This window comes from Hemicordylus capensis, chromosome 2 (assembly GCF_027244095.1).
Source record: "Hemicordylus capensis ecotype Gifberg chromosome 2, rHemCap1.1.pri, whole genome shotgun sequence".
In the NCBI taxonomy this organism is placed as follows: Eukaryota; Metazoa; Chordata; class Lepidosauria; order Squamata; family Cordylidae; genus Hemicordylus; species Hemicordylus capensis.
The window spans coordinates 162,405,943-162,423,120 of record NC_069658.1 but is presented as its reverse complement, the minus strand read 5'-3'; the positions used below and the strand labels follow the sequence as shown (position 1 = coordinate 162,423,120).

The following is a 17,178-nucleotide window of genomic DNA, read 5'->3' as shown; positions in this document are numbered from 1 at the left end:
GTCATGCTTCAGTGGACATCCAGTGAACTTCAGGACTGATAAGGAAAAAGTACTTTCAGGGGTTGTGCAAATCAGTAAGCTGGATAAACAATCAGCAGCACCCACCACAGAACGCAGCAGTCCAGCAATGTAGGCCCAGTAATGCAATGAAAGGAAGATGCAGGAACTTTCACAAGTTTTGCAGGCTCACACACATAGCTGGTTCAAAATCTCAACATCAAATGTTTTAGAACTGCTTCCCTCATTAAGATTACAAAGTAATCTTAGGTAGGTTTAACTGGGATTTTAATCAGAACTCCCTTTTCTCATTCTCCTTTTCTTTCTGACTCCACTCCAGCACTCTCTAAAGAATCTCCATTGGGACAAACCTCCAAACAACAAAACAAAAAAGATTGCTAGAAGAATACAGCAGCACCATCCTGTCTAGTATGGTCAGACAAAGCACTCTTGTTTCTTCAGGGCTCCTGTGCCTTTAAAACTGAACCCTCCCTTTTTGCAAGTTCAGCCATTTTTGTATTAAGTGAGAGTAGGGGATTTGTGCAGAAGGGTCTCCAATTCGCTAATGGGAATTCTTGTACACATTCCCCCCCCGCCTCTTTTTTTAAATGGCAGAAAAGTAGCAATTAAATTTAATTCAAGTAATTAAAGTCTCCTCACTTGAAAAAATGTAATTAAGAGAATTCAAGGGGCAAATTAGAAGCAATTCAGCACTAATCCTCCCACCTGCAATGAACAGGGAAGCAAATGGGCTGAACCGACATAGAGCAGGCTTTCAATTAACATTTGCTGAATGAAACGTGCTTCTGAAAGGAAGAGGACAGAACTAGCGTTTTGCCTTTTTACAGTCCAAGGACTGAAATAAATGTTTTGAATTTGATAGAGCATTCTTGGCGATGGGGCAGGGCACAGATGGATCACACAGTGCTATATGCCCCAGGAGTCGGGCACACAACCCTGGCGCCAGGATTAAGGGCACCCTTAAGTCTGGCTAGAGGCCACAGTTAAAAGGGCACCCTTGACCCGCCAGGGTCGTATGGGTTCCTAGAGCAGTGTTTCTCAACATTTTCAGAGTCATGGACCGGTACATTCTTCGTGTGCAGTTTCTCAGACCAGCAGTTAGTATAGGGGTCACCCCCCAAACCAAAACCAAAACCATTTTGGGCCGGCAGGGGCCACCAGTGGGAGCTTTCCGGAGCTCATTTCCAAGTAGCCCTCATTGCTGGATAATGTTCATTTGAGGAAGCTAAATTAACGTTATCCAGCAACGAGGGTTGCCTGCCTAGAAATGAGCTCCGTGGATCCCAGGCCCCGCTCCTCCACGTGTGAGGGACCAGTACCCTCACAGACTGGTACACAATAGGGATTTGCAAACCGGCTCGACGTCAAGCGAGTTCAATGTCGAGCTGGTTCTATTTGATGGTCCGGGGTCGAACCGAACCACACCCTGTTCGGTCCAACCCCAGACTGAATAACCCCCAACTGTTTGGGGGTTCGTGGACTTAAAAAAAAATCATGTCACTTATCCCCTCCGGGGGAGTTGTTGGTTCCCTCTCCCCCACCAACCTTCTTTGCAGCTCTTCAGCCCGTTCGGGCCTTCCCTCTCCGGCGCAGTGGCCATTTTGGAGGCCACCATGCCTGCGCAATTGTTCTCTGCGTGGCCTGAGTCATGCAGAGGTCTATTGCAGGCGCAGCAGCCTCCAAAATGGCCACCACACCAGAGGGGGAAGGCTAGAACAGGTTGAAGAGCTGGCCAAATGGCCAGTTTGGGCTGCAAGGAAGGCCAGCAGGGGGAGGGGGAACCTCTGCGAGACACACACACCCCCGCCGCCTCCAACAACTCCCTGAGGGGGTAAGTGACATACAAAAATATATTTTTTAAAAAGGTCTACAAACCCCCCAGACTGAACTGAACCGGGGTGGGGTTTGAGGGGGTGCTGGACCCAACTGGCCCAGTCTGGTTCTAGTTTAGTCCGGACTCAAACCGAACCGGGCCAACTGGTTCCATGCATATCCCTAGTATCCAACAGCTCACGGACCGGTACCAGTCCGCAGATTGAGAAACACTGGCGTAGAGTACCCGACTCCTGGGGGATTCCCCCAATGCACCGCACTTGCCTTGTAGTGCATTGTGTGATATCTGGAGACTGGGATGCATTGTTCCGGCCTCTGGAGAACTGCACTACTCCAAGCAGCGCAGATCATTTGGGAACAATCCCACTATCAGGGAAGGATTGTCTGGTGGGGTGAGGGGGGGAGGTGAGTTTACCTCAGCGTTCCCTCCAAACCCCACCCTGCAGTTGTGTGCATAGCCTTAAAATGGGGGTATTCCTGTTTAATGCTCTAGGCAACTTGGAAGTTGGTGACCAGGGCAATTGCCAAGGGCAGAGCAGAGGGAGGCTGGCAAAGCAGGTGAGCTGGCAAACAGGATTACCAGAGAGTTGAGTTGGGTTGGGTTGGGCTGGAGACTGAAACTGCTGTACAACTGGGGATTAGGAAGGCTGGAGTAGGAGACCAGAGAGAAAACCTGGAGCATACTGAAGGAGCCAACTTTCCAGGAAGCTTCTCAGGTTGAGCTGTTGTATCAGCAAGGATCTGAAGGAAACAAGTGAAGAGTTTATATAGGGGCACGAGGCTCCTCCCCTTCCTGGAGATAGTTTGGCCCTGACCCGTGTTTACATTTGCTTCCCCTCTATCTCATTAGCAGACTCACCAGAAGGGAAGTCTTGGGCAACCAAGGAGGCACTCCTCTGCTGATTCTGAGTGTTGGCCCAGATTTGATGCGGCCTTTGCTCTTGGGGTCTCAGGGGTGATTGGAGAGGGCCTGAGGTAGGACCCAGGGTCCAAGAGGGGAGCATCAGATTCCCTGAGATCTCACCTCTCTTCTGTGGGACTGGCTCTGGCTATTCCTCCAGAACTGAGAACCATAGTCATTGCCAAGGGCTCCTGTAAAGGCCACCACCTCTTCCACTCTAGGGGAGGCGTCTTTGGGGTCCTGCTCTAGCTGGGTCCTGATACCTCATCCTGCCTGGGTTGCCCACCGGGCAGGGGTACAGGACCATGGAGGGCCTCGAGGGAACAAATTGACCCAACGCTCCTCGAGCCCATCGTCCTGGGACCTCCCTGCCTGCCTAGAGAGTTGAAGCCTTAAAGAGGCAGCCCTCTGGAGTCTGTCACTTCTCCTGCCTACTCCTGCCAAGCTGGTTGACAGTGCTCATGTGCAGACATTGGGGGGCATGATAATGTAGGAGAACGTGGCTCTGTAGTGGGTTCGGATTCCAGGTGTGCTGCCCTAAGGAGCCCAGGCCCTGAGGGAGCCCCCTTGGGGGACCCAAGCCTTGAGGCATCCCAAAGCTCCAGTCTGTTGTTATGGTCCAGGGCAGGAGCCAGTGCTGGTCATCCCTCCTCAGATTCTAGCCCCGTGTCATGTTCCAGGACTGGAGCTAATACTAGCCACACCTCTGCCACATCCAACTCAGAGTCACTACTGTGAATGAGGGTTGTGACAGGCCAGGCCATGACACACCTCTTCCTCTCTATGAGCCATAGAGGACTGAGCTCCCTGCAACTATTTTTTTATGAAGAAGAAACATTTCTTGTTTGAAGCAGCCTCTTAACCTCTTAATGATGTGGCAGCCTTCCTCACCAATTGTGAGAAAGGGCTCTATGCCTCTCTCCAAGCCAGGTTAAGAGAGAGGGAATGGTTATTTGATTGAACCATTTCCCCTCTGCAATTTTCACATTTTAAAAACAGGACTTTCTGAACTATCTTTAGCCTTCAGGAAATGTTTTTAGTGAACTTTTGGGGAAGGGAGTTCAAAAAATCAGGAACAGCCATTCAGAAAACCCCTCTATAAACCCATTGTGGAGAATTATCTTTGGCCGAGCCTTTACAAAGTTGATTTGTTGTTTACAATGCTGTTGTGTGTTTTCTAAACTTAGTCTGCATAAGAGGAGGAATGACAGGCTAAAGCCTACAGTAAAGGGCAGATATACATTGCTGCAGCTGTCAATCACCTGTCTGATGTACATTCTGAACACTTCCATATATGCAAATTTGATGAACTGAAATTGGGTGAATAAGTAAAAACAAATGGTCATTGGGCCAAAATCTGCCCAGTTTAAGCCATAGAGAGAATAAAATTCTGGATAAATCAGAAGCTGGATCCAGGGTCCTGTCCTCCAATCAGTAGGGAGTCTCTAGCCCCATTCAGACATTATGTTGTACAAGTGTATAGATATCTGTGCACTCGTACATGTTTTTGTGTGCATGACTGTATTTGGGTTCACGTTTAAAGTGATCCTGGGTACTGGCCTTTCAAATGTATGATACAGATAGGAAGTGTTCTGCTGTACCTGCATCCAACATGACATGTGAATCACTGTACCTATATATAGTTCTGTATCTGTGTACACTGTACATTTGTAGGAGTGTTGAACACAACGTCCAAATGGGGTTTCTGTGTGGGTACATTCAAGTGAAGACAAAAGACAGGGTGATTGACAATTACCTCAGAAGCAGCAGCCTAGGAAAGCAGGAGGCACCAGCTGGCCAGGAAAGCCAGAGGGTGACTGGGAGAAGAAAATCCCAGGCCAAGAAGGGTTATGCTATTCCTGACCAAGACCCAGAAGGAGCAGCAAGAGGCAGGGTATGGAGGGAAAGAGCCTCTCAGGAAAACTGACTCTTCAGCTGTGTCCTATGTGGGGGTGAGCTCAAGAAGGCTGTGGGAGAAGAATCCTTCAGATTCTGTGAGCTGAAACAGAGCACAATCAGTTTAGTTCAGGGGAAATGCCAAAGGGAGAATTTTGAGAGATAAATATGGTGTGTTAGGTAGGGTAATCTGGCTTGCAATTTATGTAGGGAAGAGTGCTAATCCAGCAAATCCAGCTTTTTGAGGTCTCTTGACCTAGGAGGGCCCCATAACTCCAGATGGGTGGGAGTAGAAGCATGAGCTGCATAAATGAAAAGAATGCTCCAAAATGTTCTGAACCAAGTAGACTGAAGTGATTTCAGGTTGATGGGCACCTCAATAGATCTGGGCCCTGACAACTACTTGATGCAACCAATGTCTGCCACCAGCCAAGCAACCAGGCCATCGAGATCGATGTACACCATCAGAAAGGTCACAGTACAACACACACTTGACAGATTGTATGTCTGAGCAGGGATCCGCATATGACAGCTAATGAAGTGTAGTGTGAACTGGGTTGTCCCCAGTTCAAATCTTGCCTCAGCCATGAACATAGGCTATCAACCAACTTCAGCCCCATCCCACACTGGCAATGTGGTAATAATAATGCTGCTCTACTTTATAGACTTGTGAAGATCACTGAAATGCCCTTTGAACACACTAAAGCACTCTCTAAATGCTTTTTATTATGTTACTTTTAGATGACATTTGCCATATTATGTTTGATACAAAGCACCTGCTCATATGCTACATCACTTTACTGGCCCATTTGCTTCATAGCCAAAATGCTCCTCCTGTTTATGCTTCCATGTTCTAAGGACAATTTTCTGCATTCCAATTTCTAGATATGGGAGCTCACTTCTATCTAATAGTTAATGCATGTTACTGTCTCAGAGAAAGCCATTAGTATGACAAGGATCCATGAAGCACTCTTTGATGGCTATTACCTTCTCTTACAGCATATAGCTGGAAACAGAATTATTGGAAGAATTTCTATTCTATAATAATCAAAGCTATGTGCAAAGTGGCCCTCTGACTTGCACTATGAATGGACAGCATGGGACGAGAGGAGGTAGGTAGACTAAAGGATACATAAAATGATTTGGTACACTGGTATCAATGGGTTTTTGTATTAGTGATACAAGAACACACAATTATCTTCAAAACTGTGCTGTGTCCCTGACTATCACTGCAAGGCAGATCTACACACATCTATTCCATCTCCATGTATGCAAAATGAGGACATTCAGTACCTGAGGAATGTGAAAGAGACTCAGAAGATTGGCCACTGCAGTAGAAATCCCAGAACCAGTTGCTCCCACCACAGCAATCGTGGATGGAATGTGCTCTGAACAATTGCAGAACTCATCCAGATTTAGGGAGTCTATCTTGTTTTGGGCCACAAAGCTCAGTGTGGCTTCCAGGGCTTTGGAGACTGTGTTGCAGGTGTCAAAGATGCTGTATCCGAGGGTCACGTTGGGGAGAAGAGCTGGGCTGTTATTAATCTCTTCAATGGCAAAGATCATTGCTTGCAGCCAGCGAAAACCACGGAAGTTATACCTACAAATTAAGAGGTGAAATTAAAATAAATACAGCTAGGTAGAAAAAATAAGCTAATACTATGAAGACAGGGTGTCTGGATAAATGAAAAAGCATGGTCAAAACACATATGTCTGTATATATGTGTGTGTGTGTGTGTGTGTGTACACACACACACACACACACACACACACACATCATATTTCAGTGTGCTGAACTGAATAAAGAACAAAGGACCATTTCATACATTGCATAAGTGCCCTACTGGATCAATCCAAAGGTCCATCTTTAAAGTAACGGGATGAGTGATCCTGTTGTTTTACCAGGATCTCTAAGTAACATTCAATACCACTGACCTTGGTACCCTTCTAGAACATCCCCCGGAGTAGTACTGGGGAGCACTGTTTTGCAGTAGTTTTTGTCCTTGTAAGTTCCAGAGAGTGGGGCTGAGAGACTATTATGTCTCCCTGTGGGTGTCCTTCAAGGTTCAGTTTCATCTTCTATACTTTTTAACAGCACAAAACTGCTGGATGAGAGCATCTGGATAAATGGAGTGTGGTGTCATCATCATCATCATCATCATTAATTAGATTTCTATACCGCCCTTCCAAAAATGGCTCAGGGTGGTTCACACAGAGAAATAACAAATAAATAAGATGGATTCCTGTCCCCAAAGGGCTCACAATCTAAAAGAAGCATAAGATAGACACCAGCAACAGTCACTGGAGGTACTGTCCTGGGGGTGAATAGGGCCAGTTACTCTCCCCCTGCTAAATAAAGAGAATCACCATGTTAAAAGGTGCCTCTTTGCCAAGTTAGCAGGGGTGATGATACCCAGCTGTACTTCCTGATACTGATGATATCCAGCTGTACTTCCTTTTCAACAGATTCAGGGTGAGATGGTGAAGTTCCTGAAGAGGTATCTGGAATCAGTAATGGATTGGATGATGGTGAAAAAACTCAAGTCTTGGCCTGTGTGAGGGGCATCCTAGGTCCAGAGAGACAGCTGGTGCTGCCTGGCAACATACTGCTGGAAGGGAAGAGCTCTTTCCTGGTTTCACTTAAGGTAGCCAGGTGTACATCACATAAAAATGAGGAAACACATTGCCCCCCAAAAGTATAAAGGAGACAAATTTGCACATGCTAATGTATATGTATAGGAGCAAATTTAGTAACCACTGCTGCCATTTAAATAGAAGACATTGTGAGGAAGACTGACGAAGTAATCTGTGTGCCTGCTTACTCTGCTGTCCGGGTGTGAACTTCTGAATTTGCCAAGGCCCTTGCTCTCCCTTCTTAGGGTTCTTTGTTTTAAACTTTCCACAAACTTGAAAGTACTTGCAAAGAAATGCCTGGACCTATTCCTCTGCAATTTGGGGTGCTGAAAACCTTCCCAAGGGACTTGTCAGTCCTGTAACTTTCATCCAATTTGGACAAGAAATAACAAAGCTATTGACATTCCTCCCATTAAAGAAGCACCCTTCCTTATCCCTCATCTGTGGATGCTGCCAACTGTCAAACTTCAAAAGTGTGCCTAGAAAGAAACCCTGGGACCTATCTGTCTGCTATTTAGGAGACAGACTTGAAGCCCTCCCTGGAAACCTCCATCATATTCTGACAAAAAATGACAAAGTTATTCTGATGTGCGTACACACACACACACACACACACACACACACACACACTACAGTCTGCAAACAAATCCTTGGCTTCGAAAGTCACTTCATACTGGATCTGAGCCAATACCAGACTGGAACCAGTGTTGCAAGGGCAAAGGAAGACTGAAATATACTGGACTGACTGGTTTTGCAAAAGAAATATACTGCATGTAACATAAAGAACTTTACAAAGTCCAGTGGGGAGGTATTAGGATGTCTGAATATTGAAAAAAGACCTAGAGGTCTTTCTTCTTGAATAGAAACTGTGCTAGTACAACCTAGATTGATTGTGTTTACTAGACCCAACACAGCATGCTGTACTAGCTTAGAGTTGCATTACCAGAATTATTTTATTATCATGCTAAACAAATCATGTAGTCAGTTTAAGATCATCAAAACCAAGACATTATGCCACCATTTTATTTTTAAACACAACATATATTTTACTTTGAGGAACTTAAAGGAGGAAACTTTCTGTCTTGCTTGAATTCAGCTTCAGTTTATTATCCCTCATCCAGCCCATTACTGCCTGTAGGCAGGCATTTAAGGCACTAATGCCATTTCCTGATATTGATGACAAAGAGAAATAGATTTGGGTGTCATCAATATATTGATAACACCCAGTTTGCAAACAAACTGATACAGACAGATAGGTGTTGCTGTCTGTTGTTGTGATACTGTAGAATAAAGATGCTGTTTTTGTCCAGCTGAGGACATTCATTACTTGTCTTTGCATGACTAGCCTAAAGCCTATTTTAGCCTATTTTCCAAAGAAAAGAAGGCTTATGAGACCACTATGATTATATGTGGGTTAACAACATTAGCATGATTGTGTGAACCCACACCAAGGTGGGAATCTCAGGTTCATCTTGGGCCATAAACAACCTTAGCATGAATTCACACAATCACACTAATGCTATTGTGATTAGTTAACACTAATAACATTCAACCTAGATTTGAATGATTGTGTAAACCAGGATACTGAGTCCCACATGCATGAGCAAGGTTGCCACTCATACCAGCGAGGTTTGAATCCAAGCTAGTGTTACCACTGCTATGCTCCCTCCAAAGAAAATAAAGTGGATTCCCTGTTTGTCCTCACTATAATCCTTTAAGGGACAGTATATGTGCAGCAAAAGCAGCAAATCTTTTCCTCACCTGTACTATTCTAGGCTACAGGTGAAGACTAACATGTTGGAATGCTCCCTGGTCAAAAAGTAAAAGAAAGAAAGAAAGAAAGAAAGAAAGAAAGAAAGAAAGAAAGAAAGAAAGAAAGAAAGAAAGAAACCCACAACACTTTGCGTGCAAAAAGTTAGCTTGTCAGGGAAATCAGCCTAACCTTCTCTTTGGCATGCTTTTTTTATCTACACATATGAAGCTTTTTCATGGAGCAAGATTGAAACCAAATACTCCTGCCTGCAGCCTAAACTGGTGCAGTCCAGGTAAAGTATTATATTTGATTTTGCTGGATGTATATATTAGGCCTGGGACACATTATACTAAGAGCCTAATGCCAGTGACCTTTGTGGCTGAGGGGCAATTTGAATCCTGGCCTTCCTGGTGCAACAATCCATCTACACAGGTGCAGAGTTAGTATAGTTCTGGAGGTGTATAATAAATCACACCATGATTGGCTGGTGCGGATTACCCAAGTGAAAGGGAAAAGAAAAGCCTATTGACAAATGAAAGACAAACCAAAAATTGAATTGGAATAGTCATTTCTATAAAAATGCCATGATAAACATTGTTCATCATAGCACGGCTGCAGATAAGGAAAGAGACAGCAATGTTTGCAGATGTATCAAAACATCCAACCAGCTAGCTTAATGCACTTGATAACCTTACTGATCAATTCAACCCTGACAGTTTCCATATGAGCAGAAGTGATGCGTAAAGTCTCCTCTCAAAGATAAATTTCTCCGGGGGAGGAAACTGTTCCTGTAAAAAACAAACAAAAAACTTAAGATAGACTTGTGTTCAAACACAAGTCTGCATGCGTGGAACCCAAAAAGTATGCTTTCTAAGATAGGAAGTTTCTCCATTAAGGCTCATTGCAGCTAACAAGATACTGCTTTATTGAAATATGTTTGGTACTGCATTAGGCTGCCAGATCACAATTCAGCCATTCCTCTTTTACAACAAAGCTTTTTCATGAAAAAAAGAAAAAAACCTCCTGATTGCAGATAGCCTGAGGCATTTCCACGATCTCCCCAGCCAGGCATCATTGCTTGGATCAAGAGAGGCCAAACCCCCTGGACCCCTGCCAGAGGCGTATCTAGGGGAAATAGCGCCTAGGGCAAGCACTGAAATTGCGCCCCCTGTCGAAGCATCTGACACCCATCTTTCAGATAACTTTACCATAATATCAGCTGAAAAATACAAGTCAGGCTCGTTAATCTTTTAATCTTTCAAAAACTATTTAGCAGTGCACATAGCCAGACCAAAAAATGCTGGAAAACTACAGATTTCAGTATGCTGGGGCTCATGAAATACCCAAATACTATGTGGAGGTGTATTTGGAAAACTAAACAGAAGTGCCTATCTAATTCTCTACTATGCATTGTAGCATCACCATTACATAAGTTTTAAAAATCAATGGAGAATTTGACTTTTCCCAGATACTCTGTAAATAATTGAAGGATATGCAGAGTAAACTGTGTCACTGCTTGGAATATATTCTAGTATTTCAGAAAGACAGTTAAAATGAGAGAAAGAGGGCAAGAAACTCCCAGTGGGCCTTAATATTAAGGATTTCACACTGATTCAAAGACAAACTCACCATTAATAGTCATATTAGCAAGACATCACATTTAACTCACTTATCACAAGAAGCAAACTAAGAGCAAATGAATACAATCCTAGCTCATATGCTTCAGCTCAGTATTCACAAGCCCTGATTCTCTGTACATAGTGACAATCTGAATATGTGTACAGTGTCTTATATTATATTAATTTTTTTATTTTTTTTAACCTGTAGCCCCTTTGGGGGGCTTCCTAAAGTCTGGGGAGTTGTTTTTGCAAAGGTTCCCCCTCCCCCCTCTGGCCTCTAGGGCCTTCCATTTGAGCATTTGCAGTGACCATTTTAAAAAATAATCTTTTTTTTAAAGGCCACTGAAAACAAAATGGCCACCACGCATGCTCAAATGGCCTTTGCAAGGCCTGGCATGACCTAGGGCCTCCCAGAGGCCATTTGAGCATGCACAGTGGCCATTTTATTGTCGGCAGCCATTTTTTTAAAAAAAATTAATTTTACAAAATGGTGCCCCCTTCAAGTGGTGCCCGGGGCACGTGCCCTGCCTGCCCCACCCTAGATACGCCCCTGACCCCTGCGTGTACAATATTAACATTAATGGTTCAAGGCAACATCAGTTCACAGATAACCAAAACAGCCCATGAAGTATTTAATACATATAGCACAGATTTGATCAAAAAACCAGCTAAGCAGTGATATAGTTCAAAAAGTGCCTCACAACATTTGGGTGCAATCTGCTTAAGAGGTTGCACACTTGCCAGGTTGTGAACACGTATATTCACTGGAAACTCTACACAATAGGTGCCCCAAGAGTCTTTGTGTGGGGGTGGCCCTGCAGCTGAGGCTAGGAAAAGAACATTCACTCCATGGATGGACAACGGAGTAGTACCAATTCTTGCCACCTCATTTGCAGGCAGCCAAAATGGGGACTTACAAGTGGGTGGTGCAGCAATCTTTCAGGCAACTGCCAGCTGGTGACCAGTGTTCCCTTTAAGGTGTGCACACTCACACATTTTTTGATGTGCGCTCAGTTAATTTTAGATCCCACTCAGGTTGAATCAGGAAAGCTCCACTCTGAATGCACATGCACACACATTGCCTTGATACCGCTTCTCAGAACAAAACTCATCCCACACACAGATGAAACAAGTTGTTCAAATAAGAACTAATCAGCCTACTTTCCTTCTCTGTCTCTACAACTGGACTAAATTTGGTTCAAATTGAGGTCCACAAGGCAGATTTCTTGCACCTCAAATATTTACACATCCGCCATCTTAGATCAGGGTGGATGACATCATTACAAACTACACCATTGAGGTGACCCTGTGTGTCACTCACTACAATAGTACCTAATTTGGTTCAAATCGGTTAGACAGTCCACAAGTTAGCCCATTTGCGGCTCAAACATTCACACATCCACCATCTTAAGTTTGGGGTAGATGACATCATCACAAACTATGCCATTGAGGTTTCCCCATGTGCCCCTACAGCTGTAGCAAATTTGGCTCAAATTGGTTAGGCAGTTCACAAGTTAGTCTACTTGCGCCTCAAAAGTTTACGGGTCGGCCATCTTGAATCAGGGTCGATGACATCATCAGAAACTATGCCACTGAGGTGTCCCTGTGTATCACTCACTGTGATACTGTGTCCCTGTGTATCACTGTGCCTAATTTGGTTCAAATTGGTTAGACAGTCCACAAATTAGCCTGCTTGCACCTCGAACGTTCATGAGGCCGCCATCTTGGATTGGAGTGGATGACATCACTACACATTAGGGCATCCCTATGTGTCCCTATTGAAATTTGGTCACAAATCGGTTAGCCCACTTGCACCTCAAAGGTTTATGCATCCGTCATCTTGGATCAGGTGGACGATATAATCACAAACTACACTGTATGTGTCCCTACAACTCAATTTGGTTCATACTGGTCTAGGTGTTGCAAAGTTGATATGGGGGACACACAGACACACACACAGAATGCCAGGTGATCTCATAAGCCTACTGGAAAGTAGGCTAAAATTAGAGGGTGACCCTTCTCTACTATCTCATTAGCTCCTGTGGTGGAGCTCCTCTCAGTAGCCGCTGGCTTATGATGATGATGCTATGTATGGTGCTATGTTATGATGTAGTGTTGCTACAGAAGTCATTATGGGAGGGAAATTGCAGCCAGGGCACTGTTAGGCACATATCTGGGGGCCAAGGTCCATGTGCCCACTCTTAGAGGGCCTCATGATGCTCCCCAAGGGAAAAGAGGATATTTTATATTTCTGGAATGGCTTGGCCTAGAGTTCTGAAAACTGGCACAGATGTAGAATGGGCAATCAGGACTCTGTGTATTGATTTTGAAGCTGATTGGCCAACTTACTGATGTGCAACCTATGTGGTGGAATCTGCCCAATGCCTTCATAAATTTTTTATACTAGGCAGTATATAAATAAATAAATAAATAAATAAATAAATAAATTTTGAAAAGTGTTACATGCCCCCCCATTTGCCCAACCCTTTACATTTCCAGAATTGATTACCCTAGAGTTTTGAAATTGGGCACAGATGTACAAGTTAGCAGTACACTGTATATTGATTTTGAAGAAGACCAGTTAATCTGTTGATTTTTAATGATTTTTTAAAACTTCAAAAAAGTCCTATAAGTGGCTGGTTTCATGTTAGAAAATTACAAAAACCTCTGGAACTAAATCCACTCTGGACCACCATTCCACCCCCATGCGACAGATTTTGCTCTTTGCCTTTATAAAAAAAAGTGCAACATGCCCCCTGCCTTTTGCCCAATGCTTTACATTTCCAGAATGGTTGGGCTTAAAGTTCTGAAATTAGGCATACATGTAGCCCAAGATGGCAGGACTCTGTGTATTTTTATTTCAAGGAAATTGGCAAATCCTGTGGTTTTTAATGACCCCCCTCCCACTAAAGTAAAGCTACCAGAAAGAGTTATCTCTTTCCACAGAGTACTGTAGTGAAAGCTGAACTGTTACATCCCAACAAACTTAAAACTTAAAACAAACAAACTTAAAACAAACAAACAAATGCCCTATGCTCAAGTCAGTTTGTCTTCCAAACTGCATGAGAACTGCGATCAAAAGGCCTGCATAAGAACTTTGAAGCAAGGGGCATGTGTCGTGATTTCAGTTTTTCTTCCTTTCAAATGCACTATATGTCCAAGTTGGTTTTGTGTTCTAACTGTGGAGCAAGGAACACGTGTTGTGACCTAGTTAATTTGTCAATGGTCAAGAAGCTGTGTGAATCCATTGGGGCGTGTGTAGTCTTTTTAAAAATCTATTTTTGGCAAATGCACTCTGGCCAAGATCTATAGCTTTGTGTTGGATGGTCAAGAAGATGTATGGATCCTTTGGGGGTTGTGTATGCACTCTGGCCCAGACCTGTGGGTTTGTGGTGAAACATATATATTCAGGGAGGATGCTTATTTTGCAGAGGTGGTCCGTAAGCCCATTGGGTCCAGGGTCCAAAATTACCTAGCTGCACCTCTGATTGCAGCTACCAAATGTCAGCCACCAAGAAGAGCTCCACAGTAAAGAAATAGTGGTGGCAAAAAGCAGGGGAGGAGGCTGTCACCACATGGCACCTGCCTGGAAGGCTACCAACACTGCTCTCACCCACTCAGCCTCCTCCAATTTCACTTCCCCATCTGAAGTCAAACCATGTAGTAGCAGTGTCCCGAATTCCCCCCATCCCAAATGTGAGCTAGAAATCCACAAGTGAGAACTTTCTTCTCAACCTATAACAGAGACACAGCCTAATTTCATTATGGCCATGAGGAAGTTGGGGAAGGAACAGGAAATGGGCTGGGACGGGAGGCAGTCTTAAGGGCAAGAGGCTGGCAAATCGTGGAGAATTCCCTTGAAGTACAGCGGGGTACCTGGAAGCAGATTCAGGGAGGAGGAGGAGAAATGGGACATCAACAATGCAACTAGAGAAAAGGCAGCTCTCTCTGTCTATTTACTTCACAGTTAGCCCCAGAGGCCCAATACCACCCTTGCTAACTCTAGGGTGATCCAGAAAGGAGGGGAATAGGGTTACTGAGTCATAGAGAGAGAGCCAACTTAGCCAGTCAGCAGCACTGGTGCCAGAGAAAGGGTAAGAATATGGGGCTTTAAAACATTGACATTGCGTAGGTACAATGCCTGGAGAGAAGCACCAGAAGAATTGGTAGAATTAGTTAAAGCAGTCTTCCCACTCAAATTCCTGGACATTTCATATCCAGGATGACACTTTTCCTACATCCTGGACAGATTGTCTGAAACTTGGACATGTGGCAACCTAGGTGCATAGAAAGGACAATTTAACTTTATAAATATTTTTAATATCAGAAAATCCTCTCTCCGTGGCATATGTTTTGTGATGCTTCAAGTCACAGGCATTACAATGAAGGTCCAAAATCCTTCAGTGGACAGTACTGCATGGATATTTGGTAGTTTGTGGGGTGGGGGAGGGAGGAGTTATCTGAACCATTACAAAAGATGGACAAGCTACAATTCGAAAGAAGAATCCTATCCTATAATCCTATAGTGGAGGGGGGATGCGCAGGGACGGAGCGCCGGTATTTCTTGGCTTCTCTGGCTGTTGGGGTGGGCATGGCCATAGGGGCTGTCTCTCCTCCACCCAGGGGCACACCTAGGTTATTTTGGCGCCCAGACCAGCACTTCGCCGAGGCCCACCACCACCACGAGGCCCCCCCAAACCTACCTTTGGGGGCCTCCTGCAGCGAGCCTACATGGTTTGTTTGGTTTTTTTTAATCAAAGCTGGCGTGTGGCCATGGGGTGGTTGCCGGGGTGTGTGTGTGTGTTAGCTGAATAGTTGACCTCCCCACCCCCGGTGGCGGCAACAGTGGGGGAGCAACTGCTGGGCACATCCTCTTGGCCCAGTTGCTGTAGTGAACTGTGCAGGCCGGCTTCGCAGTTCACTACAGCTGCTGGGCCGAGAGGATGTGCCCAGTGGTTGCTTCCCCTACCGCTTGCGCCGCTGCCACCGGGGGGGGTAGGTGGTGGGAGGAGGTTGACTGCTTGGCCAACCCCCCCCCCCCCCGGCAACCACCCCTTGGCCACGCAGCAGCTTTGAGTTTTTTTTAAAAACCCATGTAGGTACTCCATGGTGGGCAGTTGCAGGGTGGCTCTAGGAGCCCCCTCAGACATTTGGAGGCCCCCCAGACCTTGGAGGCCACGGACTGGGACCCCAAGGTCCATGGATTAGAGTGCCTCTGCCTCCACCTGCCTGCCACTGAGGTCCATAAGCTCCACTCACTTGGTGGTCTGTTAAATGCTCTCTGAGGCCACAGACATTCTGCTCCACTGAGTTACACTGGGGCAGGTGGAAGGGTTGGATTCGTTAGATATTTTTTCCTCCAGATTGTGAAACTGACGTATCTGCAGGTTACCCCAAGTCTGCTGGTAGTCCTCTTGCCCTCAGGAGCTCCACTTATGTGTCCAAAAGGATCATAACATTTCCAACTATTTTGGAAATAGATGTAAGATACCTCAGCTAACTGGGCAAAAAAGCACTTTTTAAAGTAATGGCTCTCTTATTTAGCAGAGCAGCTGTCTCTATTCAGCCAAGCATAGACAACAGCAGTAGCCGCTGGGATGCTGTCCTTATTTTAGATTGTGTGTCCTTTGAGGAAAGAGAATTATTTCCCAACTAGATTTGCTATGTTATGTAAACTGCTTCGAGAACTTGAGTTGAAAAGCAGTATAAGAATATTTGTAATAAATAATAATGAACATAATAGTTATTTCTTAGGTCTTGTTTGTGATCATGCTCACTCCACAGTCATTTCCATGTTACTAGTTTAATATCAGATATCTGTTCCTATAATGCTCTCATTCAAACCAGAAGACTACAGCTTTTGTGATAAATTGAAAATGACAAACTACACATTATGGCTGCAGACCCATGTTTTTAAATATCCCCCTGACACATGTCAAACAGGGGTAAAGGTTGCAGTTTAAAGCATATGAGATGCTGAAACCCGCCCCCGCAATACTGCATCTCTTTTCTCCAATACAACAAATATTTATATACTGCTTTTCAACAAAAGTTTTCAAAGCAGTTCACATAGATAAATAATAAATAAGCTGGATCCCTGTCCCCAAAGGGCTAACAATCTGAGAAGAAACATAAGATAGACACCAACAACAGTCACTGGAGGTACTGTGCTGGGGGTAGATAGGGCCAACTACTCTCCCCCTGCTGAATAAAGAGAATCACCGCATTAAAAGGTGCCTTTTTGCTTAGTTAGCAAGGAGCGCATCCAGCCCCCACCCCACATTATTTCTCCCTAATTAGGCTCTGATACTGGAAGGGAATCTGGCTACATCCTGAAATGCTAACCCCTGCTAACTTGGCAAAGGGGCACCTTTTAATGTGGTGATTCTCTTTATTAAGCAGCAGGAGAGTAACTGGCCCTATCCACCCCCAGCACAGTACCTCCAGTGACTGTTGCTGGTGTCTGTCTTATGTTTCTTTTTAGATTGTGAGCCCTCTGGGGACAGGGATCCATTTTGTTTATC

General features: G+C 44.7%; 1 protein-coding gene across 10 annotated transcripts in view; it reads right to left on the bottom strand.

The window, feature by feature from the left end:
• Positions 1 to 17,178, bottom strand: part of CASR (calcium sensing receptor) — a 123,827-nt gene that overhangs the window by 42,068 nt on the left and 64,581 nt on the right. For all 10 annotated transcript variants that reach the window (XM_053303930.1, XM_053303928.1, XM_053303926.1 and 7 more), the window contains one exon: positions 5,942 to 6,248. In XM_053303930.1, coding sequence (XP_053159905.1) covers positions 5,942 to 6,248 — 307 coding nt within the window. The remainder of the gene's footprint in view (positions 1 to 5,941; positions 6,249 to 17,178) is intronic.